Genomic DNA, 18,651 nt, shown 5'->3' on the forward strand with positions numbered 1-18,651 from the left:
CCAGAAAAGACAGATATTCACTGCCGTCACACAGACACCCGTTTTTAGACACATAGGTACATAATGTCAAACAAAGAAAACTGCACTCAGATATTAGGTCCTTGTGCTTCCAAATCTGGGGCTGGCCTTCCCTTGGTGGCGTTTGGTGCCACCGAGTTGTTTGTTTCAGAAGTTAATATAGGCATAATTTGACAATTAAATTTGTTTGCAATAAACAAATTTACTTTTCAATTATGCAAATTGTTATAAACCATTGCGGGGTATGAATGCATATTTTGGCAATTGTGTATAGACAAGTACCGATGTGAAGGAGTTAATTGCAGAACAAGCAGAACAATATGGAGGGTCTAGTGAGAAACCAGCTGTTATGGTGAGACATTAAATGTAGATATAAAGTGAAATGAAGGACAGCACATAGGATTAGCGATGTGCACGGGAGCTGGCAGATAAAGGGACTTGAGAGGGATCAGAGAGGAGCAAGTGGAACTCAAATTTAGAAGGTGTAGTGAGCTCAAACGGAGAGACAGAAAGGGACCTTTAGATTCACATCCACTCCAAATCCTGAAGATAAAGCCAAAAGTTAGGCACTGATCATTGAGAACCTTCAGCTAATCTGCTGTAAACTGTGCAAGGGGAATTTGAAAGCCATATTGAAAATGTACTCGAGATACTCAACAACTCCAAAATGATGGAAAAGAAAAACAAAATTACATTTGTTTTTTTCCTTTTAAATTTTAACATTGAAAAATCTGCTTTTGTATTAAATATAGTATACCAAATTCTTTTTAAGAAAAAAATAAAAAATAAAAAAAAGTTAGCCAGGAGTCAATGGAACTTTTCTCATCTATGTCAAGTCCTGCTTTATGATACTTAAATTCTGTTTTAATTATGTAAATAGTTTTTATTAAAGTCATTCTATTTTTTCTGGATTTTTCAGATTTAAGCTACTACATTGCATTAAACCATGCAGCAGTTTCAGAATAATGTTGGTTTCCTTGCCGTACTAAGCACCATAGACTCAGTCCTTTGTTTGTGTATTCTCCGACATTTCTACAAACCTTTACAATGAAGCCTCCAAAAAGGACTCCTTGATTTTTATTTATTTTTTTACGTTTTTTTTATTTTTTAAATATATATAATAAAATGGAGGCAAACTGACATAATTAATATATAAATATATATATATATATATAAATATATATATATATATATATATATATATATATATATATATATATATATATACACACACACACATACACACACACACATACATATATACACACACACACAATGTTTGGATAATACAGCTTGCCATTATATTTGCATTATATTAAAATATGGAACTAGTTTTACTAGTCATGATAAAAATATCTTGAAACAATTTCAGGTATACATTTGCACAAGCATTCAGTGCGCACATACATTTGTAACAGGAAAAAAATTTGCACAACAAAATATTTCTGCGCACACCTACTACTATAAATTAAAGGGAACATTGTCAGCCCTATCACAACTTCCCGTCCATCCCAGTAACACAACATCCTGGGCATTAATGTATCCAGAGTCCTAAATGGAAAACTCTTTGGGGTGTTTAAGGGCTTTATAACCTTTTTGTACAATAGAACTTCTAGAATAGTATGAAAATCTATGTAAAAACCAAATCGTTGAAGACCGTGAGGACACATCTCCCAGATCAGGTCACTTTGCTTTCACGTTTCTAAACTTAAAAGAGATCAGGAATCCCAAAACAGATATTATTAGCAAATCATTTCAGATGACCTTTGTTACAGACACTGCTTTGGAAGATGCCTGGTTCCCTGTATATCAAAACTTCAGGTGTCCAATAAACACAACTTACGTTGCACAGCAGTAGTGCACACATAGTGGGACTTCAACCATACAAGTCTTGGGTGTCACTCAGAAGGTTACAGCAAGATAACCACCCTCTGAGGGAAGCAGATTTGTAGGAAACTCACGATGAGCTATAAAGACTATGTGACTGTAGGCCTTACCCCTTGCCTTTAAAAAAAAAAAAAAAAAAAAAAAAGATACAATACTCTGGAAAGAGAAAGTGATCTGAACCTAGAGCCTCCAGGGCTAAGCATCTAGTGCTGCATATTTTTTTAACACTTTACCATGACGCAGAAACTTTATCATTTATATTGAAAGTATGAACAGGTTTCTTTTGGTATGCCCAAACACAGTATGGTTACTCATACCTCCCAACATTTCAAATGGGCATAGAGGGACACTTTAATATCAGGAGTACAAGTGGGGTGTGTGACAAGGGGCAGGGCAGTTCGGAGAAATTTTAGGTGACTAATAATTTATACAACTGAAATGTATTTTATAAGAAGAATAATCCTTTGAGATCACTTTGCTTTCACAATTCTAACCTTAAAATCTGTTTTGGAATTCAGTTTTTTTTTTTTTTAAACAAATCATTCAGAAGTCCTTTGTAACACACACTGCTTTGGGATATGCAAGGCTCCCTGTATATAAAAACTTCAGGTGTCCATTAAAACACATTTTTTTATTGCACAGATGTACTGCACACAGAGGGATTTCAACATTACAAGTCTTGGGTGGCATTCAGAAGATCCATTGCCATGTATTTTCCAAGAAGATTGCGAATGGTTATCTTGACAAAGGGAGGTATTGACTACAAGGGTGACAATAATTGTGCTGTACAGATATTTCAATTATATTTTATAAACCTGTGTTGTGTTTGCTCTCCTGGGTAGCAAACAATTGCAGAATATTTTTGTGTATTTTTAAAAAACTATTTTTCACATGGGTGCCAATGTTAGTGGAGGGCACACCAAAGGCTCTATGGTTTTCCCTGCTTCCCTCTCTGCACCATGCAGTGACAGACCTAATAACCGTCAAATTCTAACCCTGCCTGACCCAGGGTGTACGTGTATGGATTAATGATCCTGCCATATACTAATGATCTTATCATAGGGATGATTTTTCCTCTTTTTTTTTTTTTACATATACTTCTTTAAACGAAGAATCCATTTCCTTTCAAAACTTGATAAAAGGTTTGTTATATTAAAAGATAGTGTTGAGAGGACAGTTCTTCTTTAAGGTATCGAGCCTTAACAATCACTGGAATCTATAGGTTTGGAAAAAATCCAGAATGTTTGGAGAAGGGGCTCTCGAGGTTTTAAGTGTTTGCGTGAGTGGCGGTGAGAGGAGCATAACTGTTTTTTTTTTTTATGGTATATAATAAGAGTGATCATGTTTGCATTGCACTAAACACACGTACCATAATGCAGGGATAGATAATGTAAGAATAGCATAAGTTTGTCTCTACTATTCTCACATGGGGGCGCCATAGAGCAATGAGTAATTTTATATTGTACTGCCACCTACACGGTCTAGTTTATTAGTTCTATACGATTTTCAATATTGGGGCAAGCAAAAGCAGACAGTAAAGTTACAACAGCAAGAGGCTGATGCATTAGATCTTAGAAGCCCACGTCCAGTATTATTTCAGCATGCGTAGGTGGCCATGCAAAGCAGAGAAAACCATTTCACATACCAAGATCACCAGGTTTGCTGCATGCAAATGTCTACGATTTCGGATTAGTTTACCAAAGTCAAAATGAAAAACCAGCAGAGCCCATTAGAGATGAACGACTTTAAAAATTACTTTAATAACAAAGATGATGAACTGAACGAAGATAAATCACAGACTTTAAAAAACAAAAACATAATTCAAACTCTTTCTTAATAAAGTTCAATAAACGGGTCTTTAAAATGGTGTATGGCACCAATCACCACCATAAAGAAAGGTTTTCAACAACAACAACAACAAAAAATAACAGAGAACCTGGTAAGAATGGGCAACGGCAACATTAAGCACCCTGTGCTAGGTTTAGATCAAGTGATGGGTGATGTGTAAAAATATATATACATACACGTGGACGAGGAACATCTGTCCTTATTTAAAGTGCAGTGGTATTTGCATAAAAAAAAAATGACATATTTAAGAAAGACAAGCATTTGATCAGAAATTAAACATTAATTACAGTCCATGCCATGCACTACTATTTAGATCAACATTCACCTGTGAGAATGGTTTAGTGAGACACATGCATTAGGATGCAGACCTGCTGCATTAAACAAAGCAAAAATATATATATAAAAAAAAAAAAATAATAAGAAAATATATATAAATCAGATGCAGAAAACACTGTCAAGGCTATTTGTTATAGTGGGATTTGTTGGGAATTCAAAGTGAATTTCAAAATGTAAAACCGAAGCAGCCTTATTGGAAAAATTCAAAATTTCAATTATGCTACTTTAGCCCTAAATTTGAAATTCACTAGGAATTAATTTATTAATTTTTTTAATCCCGGCAATTCACACTTTAGTAAATGTTTACTGCAAAGATTCTTCAGATCAAACTTGCAATTGTAAATGTAAACGTGCAAGAGAGGTTGAAGAAACAAAGCATAGTTTATCTTCTCCATATCTGGAGAAACGGCACCCCTGTAGGGGGTTCTAATATAGAATAATTCCAGGGCAAAGTTCTAAAAGTAGAACAAAAAAAAACAAAAATAAAAAAAGAAAGTTTTGAAAATTGCTGCACGTTGTCCCAGAACTACTCTTTATTAGTAAACCGGAATTGCATCTACTCGAGAACACCATAAAGTAAATATGTGATATCCGACCTCATTGTCTGCAGTTCTTGCTGGTGGAACCTTTTTATCTCCTCTTCAAGTTGTTCCTTCTCACCGGTCAGCTTTTTGCCAAGCATGGAGATTTCCGTGGCGTAATACTGTTCCATTTCAACTCTCTCTTTTTCAAATTTTTTTTCTATATCTTGGATGTGAGCAGATTTGTTTAGCTGCTCTTTCAGTCCATCAATGACTTCTTGGTACTTTGTATTTAGTCCCTCGAGGTCTGCTTTCTGTTCCTCCAATTCGCTAATCTCCATCTTAAAGCTCTGCTCGGTCTCCCTCCTCTCCTTTTCAAAATTAGACTTCATTAGTTCTACCTCTCTCTCATAATAGATAACCTAAAAAGAAAAAGAAATTAAAAGGAATTAGTGACATTTCAACATTTACACAAGAAGAGGAAGAATTACTTTACTGAGAGGGTAGTGGATGCATGGAATAGCCTTCCAGCTGAAGTGGTAGAGATTAACACAGCGAGGGAGTATAAGCATGCGTGGGATAGGCATAAGGCTATCCTAGCTATAAGATAAGGCCAGCGACTAATGAAGTATTTAGAAAATTGGGCAGACTAGATGGGCCTATTGGTTCTTATCTGCCGTCACATTCTAGGTTTCTATGAGATACAGGAGACTGTTAAAAATTAAAGGGGCACTCCAAACACAAGAACCACCGCAGTTCGTATGGTGCTATGACTATTAGTGCTGCCCCTCCGTGTTCTTTTGGACTGGGTTAATTAAAAAAAAAATAGGTGTCCTTAGAATAGCTTGCCCCTTCTGCTGTGAAAAAGGCAATCTGGTTTCAGCTAGGAGGAGATCAGGAATATCTTATACAGATCTACCAAAAAGGATAAACCAATATTAATCTCCTCACCATGCAAAATCTATCAGTAAATCAGGACTACAGTGGAAGTAATTGATACACAGTAACGATTATAGCATTTTGAGGAATATTTTTTTTAATTCTATATTTTAAAAATGAGGATGATAATTTTGAAGAACACTCCGTCTCTTTAGGATGCCCCAGGGATAACATATGCAGACACTGAATGACATATTTAAGCAGCATCTAGTGGATCTGCAGTTGCTGTCCAACCACAATTATGATCCTCAGTCAGCCAACTGCAAACTGTCCTTTGCTCTTAATCCAACCAAAAGCAAGGCTCTCTGGTAGGGGAGCCAGGAAAGAACCATTGTCAGCTCCTCATTGGCCTTTTAGGCATGGGGATACGGTTTCTGTACATATTCTGATAGATAAACTGCAAGGTGGCATGTATTGGCTTAGATATGTACTTGTAAAAGTAGCATATGTCTCATTGTTTAGGTGATAAACTTTTTTTGCAGAGAAAAGACAGTGTTTACATTACTGCATAGGAATGCCTCTAGTGGCAGTCACTCAAACAGCAACTTGAGGTGCTTCCTGGGTCAGTGCTGCACAATGTGCTATGCATGGAGGTCCTAAATATTCCTCAAAAAGATGCACAGATTCAATGCATCTCTGAGACTTTGCGGATTGGCCCAGCAAAACATTTTGCCTATCATGCGTAATAGCCTCCCAATGCTTACCTATAGGAAATGTTTGGATTTGTTGAGCTCAAGCTTGACAAAGACCCGGTCGGGTCGAAACTTTGCCGTGTGTTTGCCCTATTAAAGCTGATGTTAAGCTATCTAATGGAGTGCCGGCACCATCACTTTATTTGACCTTTTTCGTAACTTACAGGTGGGCCAGACACCTAAGCATCACTTGAACAGCTTTAGTGCCAGGAAGACATGTTTGTATATGTTGTCACTATAGTGTACCTTAAAGTCTTCTGTGTATTTTCTGATGTTGACCTCGGTCTGTTAATAGGAATTTGAGTACCTCTGTGATCCTGATCTGGCTTCTCATCCATTTGAAGACCATCTGTATTCCTGACCTTGGCTTGTTATAGGACTAAGTCTCGCTCTTTGATTATTACATCAAGTCCAGCCACTCAAGGACCCGGTAACACATCAAGACAAAAGAAGACAAGGACGATGTCACTTCATTAATGGAACACTCCACACATAAAGCACTTCAGCAAGATGGAGTGCTTTATCCGGATCGCCTCATTGTCAATGCAGTTTAGAAAAGTTCAGAATTTTACAAATAACTACAGAAATGACTCCATGGCTGTCTGAGAGTATATTCCACTCCAATTTAGCTGTACAGAGTTAACGGAAGAGCCAGGCATGCTTAGCTAGATTGTGCATGCCTTCAAACCCAGTCCCAATGTCCCTGTGAGCATGCGTGTCCACAGACCTCATTTTAGCTCTGTGTAATTCCTGTATTGCTCAATGAGAGATGTATAAAATTGGAAAACCATGTGAACTTGTGACCCAAAACTAGAGGCTACTGAATGAGAAGCCTCTATTTGGTCATTTGCCCAGCAAAGTTTATTCCGGGGGCTTCCAAAGGCATCAGACAAGAGATCTACAGCTTTTTAAAGATATTTTTACATATACCCCCAAAGAAAAAGAAAAAAACCTGCAGAAATAAATGCATGTTTTCATTGGAGGTAGCTTTACGAATTTATTTATTTTTTTGCAATGGAGTTTTACTTTAAGATTTTTCTGTTGGGTCGAGTTCCCTACAATTCCATAGGCATTGAATTTCTCTGGAGGCTGCGAATTCCGGAGGTCAATGCCATTCTCTATTAAGACTAGTTTCATCTTTAAAGGATTTCTATTGGCATGCCTCACCTTTGTTTCCAGTTGTATTTTGAGATCTTGAATTTCTTGTTGCTGTTCTTTAATTTGGTGCTTTGTCAGTTCTGTTTCCATGTTCATGGGCAAATTCTCCGACTGGACGGTCACTATACACAGCAAAGAACACATGAGTAACAAGCGAGCCATAAGAAAACCTGTGATTCACACTCACATTACACAAAACACTCAGGCTATAAAAGGTGTAATAGTCAAAAAAAAATTCAGATTTCCTCAACTCTAACAGGAACAAAATGAAAGGGACAGCCCCATTATTGTTGTATAAAAGTTATCCATTTATTTTCAAGGATGTATCTTACTAGGAACAATACAGTGAGATGTCTTTTCGCATACTTGCTGTAAAATCCACATACCGTATATACTCGAGTATAAGCCGACCCGAATATAAGCCGAGGCCCCTAATTTTACCCCCAAAAACTGGGAAAACTTATTGACTCGAGTATAAGACTAGGGTGAGAAATGCAGCAGCTACTGGTAAATTTCTAAATAAAATTAGATCCTAAAAAAAATATATTAATTGAATATTTATTTACAGTGTGTGTGTATAATGAATGCAGTGTGTGTGTATAATGAATGCAGTGTGTGTGTATAATGAATGCAGTGTGTGTGTGTATGAGTGCAGCGTGAGTGTGTGAGTGCAGCGTGAGTGCAGCGTGAGTGTGTGAGTGCAGCGTGAGTGCAGCGTGAGTGTGTGAGTGCAGCGTGAGTGCAGCGTGAGTGCAGCGTGAGTGCAGCGTGAGTGCAGCGTGAGTGCAGCGTGAGTGTGTGAGTGCAGCGTGAGTGTGTGAGTGCAGCGTGAGTGTGTGAGTGCAGCGTGAGTGTGTGAGTGCAGCGTGAGTGTGTGAGTGCAGCGTGAGTGTGTGAGTGCAGCGTGAGTGTGTGAGTGCAGCGTGAGTGTGTGAGTGCAGCGTGAGTGTGTGAGTGCAGCGTGAGTGTGTGAGTGCAGCGTGAGTGTGTGAGTGCAGCGTGAGTGTGCAGCGTGAGTGTGTGTGTTATTATTATTATTGTATTATTTTTTTATTATTTAATTATTATTATTTTTTATTATTCATTATTTTTTTTTCGTCCCCCCTCCCTGCTTGATATATGGCAGGGAGGGGGGCTCCTTCCCTGGTGGTCCAGCATTGGTAGTTCAGTGGGGGGAGAGGGGGGCTGGCAGAGATGTACTTACCTCTCCTGCAGCTCCTGTCAGCTCTCTCCTCCTCCGCGCCGTCCGTGCAGCTCCCTCTGTCAGCTCACAGTGTAAGTCTCGCGAGAGCCGCGGCTCTCGCGAGATTTACACTGGGAGCTGACCGAGGTGCTGAACGGACGGCGCGGAGGAGGAGAGAGCTGACAGGAGCTGCAGGAGAGGTAAGTACAGCTCTGCCAGCCCCCCTCTCCCCCAGTCTGTATTATGGCAATGCAAATTGCCATAATACAGACTATTGACTCGAGTATAAGCCGAGTTGGGGTTTTTTAGCACAAAAAATGTGCTAAAAAACTCGGCTTATACTCGAGTATATACGGTACGTAACTTGGATTGAGCTCCCCCCAGCCTGTCCCCTTAGAGTCGCTGTTTGGGGGCTTCACATGTTTGGGCACAGGGCATGATTTATTATTGGGCTTGAACATTATTTTACACACATTTTATATACTTTCCTCCCCTTTACTTTGGAGCACAAGTACAGTCTCTCCATCTTAATTAAAACACTGGTTTGTTAAGTAGAACATTAAAATAACCCTGGAAAATAATCAGTCTAACGTACCATCAGCACCGGCAGCAGAGGAACTCCTTCTCAGCCTTGTAGATAGGCCCTTTTTTCCAGTAACACCTTAAAACGTTAATGCAGTTATTTAGACAATGTAAAAAATTAAAGAAAACACAGAGTGCTATTTCTATATTATATTTTGTTACATATATATTTAGTTACCATTGGACAGATGGTGTTTTTCTTTTGCTTTAAGATGTAGCAATTTATTGTCCTTCATTCTAGCCAGCAAACGTGAATACTTGCTCTCACTGAGCTGCGAGCGTAAGGTTTCCAGCTGAATTTGAAGCTCATCATTCTGATCTCGAAGTTCCTGCAGGATGAATGCCACAAATACAGATGTGAAGAAACCATACAATTAAAACTAGCAACTTGAATACAAGTTAAATATAAGTTAAAAGGAACATTCTAGGAAAATAAAAATATAATACAATTTAATATTTATATAAAATGTATATATTAATAATAAACAAATCCATTATTTTAGGTTACTTGGAACCTTGAAAAAAAAAGTACATTTTTTTTTTTTTTTAAATAGCTCTTTTATGTAATCATATGCTTCTCGAGAACATGCTACACTTCTGGTAATCACAATATAAATTAACATTTGCTAGTCTGAAGCCCCTAGTGGCTGTGTGAATGAGAACTAAATGTAAACAGTGCAGCTTAAATCATGTTTAAGGCTGTGAAGTTTAGGTTTCTGACTTGAACGGAACTTAATTAACAAAAATGCACAAACTCACGAGACGGTTATTAAATTACTAGAATAATGCTTCATGACTCCTTGAACAACCATTGATGTCCAATGTCAAGACATCTTGGTTCCAACCAGTGTGGACAAAGTTATAACTGGACTGTCACAATAGAAATAACTCACATTGTCCCATCCAATCTAAAGAAATGGAAGTACCCAAGGAACACTGGATCACAAAAGAAGGAAACACATGCAGGCTCAGATTGGTAAGTAAAAATCCAAGCTTTATTTCATCTGTCGATAATTAAATAATATACATCACAGCAACAAACAGTGCACAGAGGGGGCACAAGGAGAGAGACACTAACTCAGAAATCTACCTGATATACAACACGTTAGAACATTAATCAGGTGTGTAATTTGCACCAAAACACTCCCCAAAGAGTAAAAACAACTGCAGGTGGACTTAGCCAGGACTTATTGTTTAGGAGCACACAATTTAATGGATAAAAAAAATTTAAAAAAATAATTAAAAACAGAAAAATTACTAAGTGGCCTGAAACGGCAAAAGAAAAAAGGAAGGCTGCCAAAGCCATGCCATTATATAGGCAACATACTGTGAGCGTCTCCACAGGTGAAAATATACCATAAAAAGAAGAAACGTTTTTGCTGAAAAATAGATACTAGAAGATACAAAACAACTGCACCAAAACACTATTCAGCCTATAAGTGAGAAGTCCTCATAGGTGGAAAAAGTAAAGAGCAAGCAATCCAAATCGAGGAGGAAAAAAACTAAATTACTTTCTTTTCAGTGCTGGAAGTACATCTGGAAGGGGAAGCCTATATTTTCCCTTCCGCTCTTATTTCAGCCCTCCCTGCATTCTATAATAGTTAGCATTTGTTGTTGTTTTTATACCCTTGCTCAGTCATCGTAGTCCCCCACTCAGAGTGCATGCATAAGCTCGGAGCTCTGAGTATCTCCCGTTTGTCTTACATACTCTTTGAGTAACCCCCATTGGATCAAGACACGGTCTGCAAAAGCAGTTGTTGTGCCGTCCACGTGTATTAATTTGGAGCTAAATATCAGCTCTGTACACTGTAAGTGCATTTCTTTTAGGTTTGCACCGATAAAAAAAAAAAAAAATAAAAAAATAAACAAACTAAACTATATTCCACTCCTTGTCCTCTTTTTATTTCTATTTTGTGTTGCATGCACCTGTATCGGAGGACTTTCACAAGGTGCCACTTCCTTTTTTCTGCATTTTATTCAATCACGACTGGAAAAGGAGAGACTTTGGTTGGGGTGGTCTTTTTTATCATTCAACAAGTGCTAGGAACCTACCACTATCTTTTAAAAGCTCTGAGCCAGTGAGACCAGTCTTTCAATTGCTTCCTTACGAAAAGCATTTGATTGGACCTCGGCAAGTAAAGGAGTGATGCTGTGTGCCATCAGGTTTGGAAATGCTCTAGGAGAGCTTTGCTTGGCGCTGGAAGGCAAGCGTTATTTTTATTTGCAGGTTTTGCCAATTATAAAACGGCAGGTGAACCAAGTTTTTGGTAACCAATAGCACATTATGAAAAAGGTTATAATAACCTTTACGGGGAAAAAAAACAAACAAACATAAAAACGTAACTTATTTAGATGATCCATTAAATCTTCATCTTCAGATTAATTTATACATTTGAGAGAAGAAAAATAAAAAACAGGGCAATATAGGCCAAGGGTAGAAGAAGCAAATAATGTTTTGTTGCTCATTAGAACAGCATGCAGAAAACAGCGCACAAACGCACAAACACACAAACGTGAATGTCCAGTCACGCTCACCTTTACTCTCTAAATGTCCCAAAGCAGATTAGCAAAGAGCCCAGTGAGGGTTGGTATCCATTTAATAAAGAGTTAAAAAGAAACCATGAGTTTAAGTCAATAAATGTATCAATAGCTAGATTTTTTTATTTTATTTAATCAATTACTCCTAGGACACATTTCTCATGAAATTTACAATGTGGCACAGATCCGGTACACAGAGAGTTGTACGCATTAGTAACCATAATTTTAGGTTGAAGCAAAAATTGCTTTTGTGTCTCTGTATGGGACACACAGATGCTGTAGCAATATCCATAATCTGTTACATACGGCATCCAGAAAGAATGGTAAAAACAGGGCAAAAAAAGTAGTCAGTGACTCAGCCGTAAAGTAGGCCGAAGCATATAATGGGTCTGCCTATAGGAAATGTTGCCATTGTTTCTTGGCGAGTTTACAGACGGGTGCTGTTAGGTATTGAGCAGGCAGCTGGAGTCACTTCAGTCATTTTGGTAGTAAACAAAGAAACTCCCGAAAAACAGAAAAGGAGAAGGAAAGTGAGAAAAGGTAGTCGAGAAATGTGTTCTAGCCTACCACAGCAGCAAGGAATTGCTTTAATTATATCAGCATAATGAATTTCATACATAATATTACAAGCAGGTTTGTGCGACCAACATTGAAGGAAGCATGAACGGTTCTGTTTTTTTCCCCAAGATGCAATTTTAACCTCTGCACAGGGGCTTAAGATTTACATTCCTACACTTCCAGCTGGGCCTCAAAGGTTACTCATTACAAGCCTGGAGGGTCTGTGTCACATTTGCCAGGGGTGAATTTCTAGTGGCCAGGGTTACATTTTTCACAGATCTTTCCTGCAAATGGATTCTGATAGTGAAGGTCAAACCTATTCTACAGCATTGAACTTGACAGTGTCACAATAGTTAGTGACACACCATTAGTGTCACAATAAGGAATGAGGAATGTCCCCGTATACAAGACATTATATGCAGTAAGGCTAGTATCAGTCGCATACAATAGTCAAAAGGGGAGGTTTGTCTCCATTATGTAAGTTTGCATGCATACATATATTTCAGCGAGCAGCAGGGAAAATAGCATTTAGTAGCCCATTTTACATAGAAAGTCAGTGTTCATAAAAAGAGAAAAAAAACAAAACAGTAACTGGAATGAAATCGTTTTGTTCTAGAACATCCCAAGACCCATAACTCTCTCTACTGTGTTTTATATAGGTCGGCCTGCATTAACCTACTCAGACAGTGATGAGATCAAAGAGAAAGAGATGAGAAATAATAAGTCTAAAAGCACGCATATAAACCACAAGGAGCAGAATGGATTTATATCTTCCTGATACTACTAGCCCATCACCAAACGGGTTTAATTAATGTAACAAGTGAGTTTTATTGTCCATTCTGTGAATAGAGTTTGTAAAAGCATTGGCATACTTTCAAACGCACATTTTATGTTCTGTACTTTGTGTTACTGAAATTTTAAATTTATTTAATCCATCTTTCAATGCAGCGTCGACACCTTACACTTTAATGAATTTTTAATTTAGAAAAGTAAAAAAATTATGAATTTTAAATGTATTCCAAAAACACAAACTCTAAACGCATTATTACAAATTGTAGCCATACTGTGCTAAACAATTAGCTGGTAGTATTAGATGTATGTGACAGATGGTACCAAGGATGGATAAACTCTTACTCTTGAAAATAGAGTAAATAAATAAGTCAGTATGTTTTCCGACTATGCAACCATTACAGGATCTCTGCACCTCTTCTCCTGGTAGTGTAATGATGGAAGGAGCCAAGATCTGTGTTACTCCTGGTGCCCCGATCTCTCTCCCAGCTTTCCCTTCTATGGAACACTCTAGCACAGACTTACAACAGTTCTGTCATTTTTTTCCCCCCAATTAGGTTTTCCTTTCATTATGCCCCATTGGTTTTACTGATGGATTGTGGGTAAATTTGATTGGTAACTGGAATAAAACCTTGATTAAAGCTTTACCAGTTAAGTTTTGTAAAACTGACTGTTCTACATAAAGAGAAAAGTAGTTCCTACTTTTCTTCACATATTTAATGAAAACTTGAGTGCTCAGTAAAAAAAAAAAAAAGTAAATATATTGGATTTAAACACAGGAAGCTATATAGAAAGAGATTAGATTCAGTATATTTTTTTAAAGCATAACCACTTTAAAAAAAAAAAAAGATACTAAGATATTACATCAACAGTCACATGAAAAGGCTCATGGAATATAGAATACCCTTTTTGTTGTTAGGACATCAGTGGATTCCACTGATATCAAATGGCATACAGGTATTCGAGACATAAAACAGCCAATTCAATATGCTTTAATTCAATTGGATGGCACTGCTTTGCAAACATAACCAAAAAATGATTTTAAATTGTATAATGCATGATTGTTCATCTTAGTGTTAACATAAGTCTATAGGTTACATCATTCAGTGAAAATACATGGATTCTGTTTTTGAGGCTCTATATGAGCAAATTAAAATGGATACCAGAACAAAAACAATGAGATGTGATACTAACACCCCCACAGTTCAGCATTCTCAAGCCCTCCATTACTCACCCTGCACTGTGCTTCATATTGCTTGATAATCTCTGCAAAGTGTTCCTCCTGAACGAAGATCTCAGAATGAAGAGGATCTGTGACCCCCTGTAAGTAAATGGTAGACAGAGTCTGATAAACAAAAAGCTCTGCATGGTCACAGTCTGGAACGATCAAGTTTTTAGCATAACATAGAGTACCGATTAACTGCTTTCTAAGGTTAGATCAATCACCATGGAAACCAATGAAATATTTCTGCTAAATTCTCTACATTAGAACTTTGCCCACAGTTTGCACTGAACATATGAAGGTATACTCTTCAGTACATATTACCCATATGAAAATCTATGGCGTTTAGGATACCTTATGAGGGCATACCACCGGACCCATGACTACTAGGGAGTTTTCAAAACCAATTTGCAACTTCCAGTGGGAAGATTATTTCAAGACTAATTCAGAAATAATTTGGGGCTTAATTCAAGAGCTAGTCCTTACCATTTTGGGACTACCTAGGTGGGATATTTGTGACCATTTTAAATTAATGAAACAGGCTCCATTTCAGAAATCAATCAGATCAGTTCATTAGCCCAGCTGAGGTGAGATGTAATAGGAGGAAAGAAATAAAAATCCACTCCAAAGCAGGAAGAAGAAGAATCAAAATCTGTGCCCAGTACTGTGGAGCTAGGCTTCCTGCAGTAAACACTGTCTTTTTTAGAGAGATGCATTGATTCACTACATCTCTTTGAGGCTTGCCTTACTGGCTGAGATAATCAGAATTGACAATCTCAGCCAATTCAATGCTTTCCTGTGGGAATGCATTTCGATTGGTTGAGATTATCACTTCTGATGATGTCACCCAAGGAGGCAGATCAGGGGCATGTACACTAGAAGCCAAATATCACCCACCTCTACATAGATACTAATAATATATTTGAAAAAATAAATTAGAAAATAGGTTTACAGGAAATCTTACCTTTTCTTTTAGTATGCGATCCACTGTGTTCTGTAATTTTTCCACCAGCTTTTCTGATTCAGACAGTTTTCCAACAATTTCAACCATTTCCTTCTGTAGCCTGCTGTTCTCCTGCAATAAAAAAAAAAAAAAAAAAAAATTATAATTATTAATCACATTAACAAGCACTCTATTCTGTGAACTTTGGTAATGGTAACTGCAATGGCAGTTAAGTATGAGAGTGTGTCCAAACTCCGTGACACCAATTTTATCCATTTTGAAATTACAGAGATATCAGTTAATCTTGCTAGGAATACAATCTGTGTGTCTGCATACTGACTGAAATTGCATGCCAATAAGTTTCCAAATTCAACTAAAAAAATAAAATAAAAAAGTATAGAAAAGGAATACCTCATCATTTCACAATAAACCACATTACAAACATTACTGGCCAATTCAATTATATGTCTGCACTCTATTTTACAACTTGTAAGATTGTAAAATAGTTCAGATGTTAGAACTCCTGCTGCAGCATCTCTAGGGCTCTTTTAAACTTTTGGATTGCAGATTCATCTCTGACCAGGACTTTGAGATTGTTAAAATAAGTGCCACTGAGTTAGGCAATAAAATATACACACACACACACACACACACTAGATCCTGGTTTCTCGAATCAGCAGCACCAAAAGGCAAGGAGTACACCAAAAGCTAACCAACCGGTCACCTTAAGGCCCCCTCAGGAGGCAGCTGGCTGTGCGCTAATTCAGAGTAGAGACCAACAGTTGACTACTGTGCCCAATTACAGTGTCGGGCACCTGGTTGTTGCCGGGTGGCGAGGGAGCTGTAATCTCTGTGCTCTTCCAGCACTTCTTCCTTGCACACCCTGCGGTGATGCCAGGCTAAGACATGACTTCAGCCTCGGCATCACTAAACAGCGCACGAAGGAGCAGAGAAAGAAGACCATAAAGAGGACAGCAGCCACACTAGACTACAGGAAAATAATTCACTCCAGCTCTCCCAAAGGTAGGGAGGCTAGGTGGACTTCTATACAAATAATAACTCGTGAGTGAGAGTATGTGTGTGTCAGTTTCCTCTGTGCGTAACTATAAAGTATGTGATATATTTTTATTTTGTGACTCTTCTACTTCAGATTAATAGTTTGTACATTCTTCCTTACGTACACAATATTCACATTATGTCATATATTTTAAAAATAGTCCTGCAGGGGAATTTCTCCATAAAACACAGCACTAGATAACTATGAAGAGTTGGTGGTTAGCAGGCAAATGGGAAATTTTTATTTTTTTTTATTTCTACCTTTATTGACAGGTTAAGCTTATCTCTTAGAAAGGCTTCTTCTACTTGGAAATTGGCCAAGTCTGACTCCATTTTGGTCCTATGCTGGTCAGTATTCTGCAGGAACTGATCCTTCTCCCGCTCCAGCTCGGTTCGAATGAATGCCAGCCTCTGCCTGTATTCCTGCTCCAACTCCCTGAAAGCACCAGTTATCAATGAGCAAAACAGACCATGGCAGCAAATCACATTATGGGGGATGGGCTGGGTGTTTATTTAAAATCTTATTTAAAATTAATGAACGATTCCACACGGAGCCAGGCAACAGGCATTATGCATTTTCATTTAAAAATCAGAAATGCAAACAAAACAAAATTCAGTCACTTTGAAAGCTGATTTAATTTGATTAGAATAAACTCGCCAGTTTGTAGCGATTTGATTTTTTTGCTTAACGTTTGATTGCGTGTGGGAGTCAAATGTCAAGTGATAGAAGACCAGTGCTTCCAAATCCCCCGTTGCCGAGATCACTATGATTAATTATTTCAGGTCTAATTCAACGCTTCCCGTAGAGAAGTATTGGGAACCTACATTGTATGTATGGTAATTGGTGCACTCCATCTGTCCATTGTGTCTCAGAGAAGCTCTGGTTTAAAGGAACACTATAGTCACCTAAATTACTTTAGCTAAATAAAGCAGTTTTAGTGTATAGATCATTCCCCTGCAATTTCACTGCTCAATTCACTGTCATTTAGGAGTTAAATCACTTTGTCTCTGTTTATGCAGCCCTAGCCACACCTCCCCTGGCTATGATTGACAGAGCCTGCATGAAAAAAAAAAAACTGGTTTCACTTTCAAACAGATGTAATTTACCTTAAATAATTGTATCTCAATCTCTAAATTGAACTTTAATCACATACAGGAGGCTCTTGCAGGGTCTAGCAAGCTATTAGCATAGCAAGGGATAAGAAAATCTTAATTAAACAGAACTTGCAATAAAGAAAGCCTAAATAGGGCTCTCTTTACAGGAAGTGTTTATGGAAGGCTGTGCAAGTCACATGCAGGGAGGTGTGACTAGGGTTCATAAACAAAGGGATTTAACTCCTAAATGGCAGAGGATTGAGCAGTGAGTCTGCAGGGGCATGTTCTATACACCAAAACTGCTTAATTAAGCTAAAGTTGTTCAGGTGACTATAGTGTCCCTTTAATTACTTTTCTATGAGAAAAACCTTCCATTTGGAATTACGGTTTAAACTAGCAACAAAAACAACAAATTACTTTTAAAGAAGTGTCAATTGCTCTTGAAATTAGCACGGTCATAAAAGAAGAAGAGACCTTCAGTTAACCCCTAAAACACTCCAGCAACCTCCCTTAGTTATGTTGAAAGTTTTCTGCATCCGCCCTTGTTAAAATGACAGTTGCATGCAAATGTACTTCATATCAATATACAAATTAAAGAGAATGTAACAAGCACAAATTTAAATCAATAACAGTGTATATAATAGGGTAACAGGATTATTGTACAACTGAGAAAAAACGTGATTATACAGATAGCAAAATGAATTATGCATTTTTAGACTCATTTTTCATTTTTTTCCTTCAAGGATTACTCCAAGCACCATAACAACTTCAGCGATGTGAAGTGGTCATAGTGTTTGGAGTCTGCACATGCACATACCACAGATTTTTGCTTGACCTCTCCTTCCCCCCTCTTTATCAGGTAAGGCTTACTCTATCCATTCTATTAAAACATTGTTTTTAGTTGCAGTAACAATTTTATTAAACTTCCATTGTTAACACAAAACACTGTGCGTACAAAGAAAGGCTATAATAAGAATTAAGGGATACCGCTGTTTACGCAAATCTGAAAGCCAAAAACATTAGCGAGTCTGGTCAGAGATAAATGGGCCTTACTTGATCTTGCTCTCATTCAGCTGCTCCATAGTACTATTGTGGTCATCAACCTCATCAGCCAGCTGAAGGTTTCGCTTCTCTGCCTTCTCCAGGTCCTGCTTAAACTTGTCCCTTTCCTTCGTCACCTGATTAACCTGGCCACTGAAGCAAACACACACCATGTAAAACACAGTATCACTAAAACACTAAATGCCATTTCCCAAAGATCCCGATGAAAGTCCAGATGAGGACTG

General features: G+C 37.8%; 1 protein-coding gene across 2 annotated transcripts in view; it reads right to left on the minus strand.

The window, feature by feature from the left end:
- Positions 1-18,651, minus strand: part of NINL (ninein like) — an 80,670-nt gene that overhangs the window by 31,685 nt on the left and 30,334 nt on the right. For both annotated transcript variants that reach the window (XM_063443709.1, XM_063443708.1), the window contains exons 10-17: positions 18,419-18,559; positions 16,532-16,706; positions 15,236-15,346; positions 14,284-14,370; positions 9,343-9,493; positions 9,178-9,243; positions 7,409-7,521; positions 4,686-5,032 (exon numbers count right to left, since the gene is read on the minus strand). In XM_063443709.1, coding sequence (XP_063299779.1) covers positions 4,686-5,032; positions 7,409-7,521; positions 9,178-9,243; positions 9,343-9,493; positions 14,284-14,370; positions 15,236-15,346; positions 16,532-16,706; positions 18,419-18,559 — 1,191 coding nt within the window. The remainder of the gene's footprint in view (positions 1-4,685; positions 5,033-7,408; positions 7,522-9,177; positions 9,244-9,342; positions 9,494-14,283; positions 14,371-15,235; positions 15,347-16,531; positions 16,707-18,418; positions 18,560-18,651) is intronic.

This window comes from Pelobates fuscus, chromosome 2, assembly GCF_036172605.1.
Source record: "Pelobates fuscus isolate aPelFus1 chromosome 2, aPelFus1.pri, whole genome shotgun sequence".
In the NCBI taxonomy this organism is placed as follows: domain Eukaryota; kingdom Metazoa; phylum Chordata; class Amphibia; order Anura; family Pelobatidae; genus Pelobates; species Pelobates fuscus.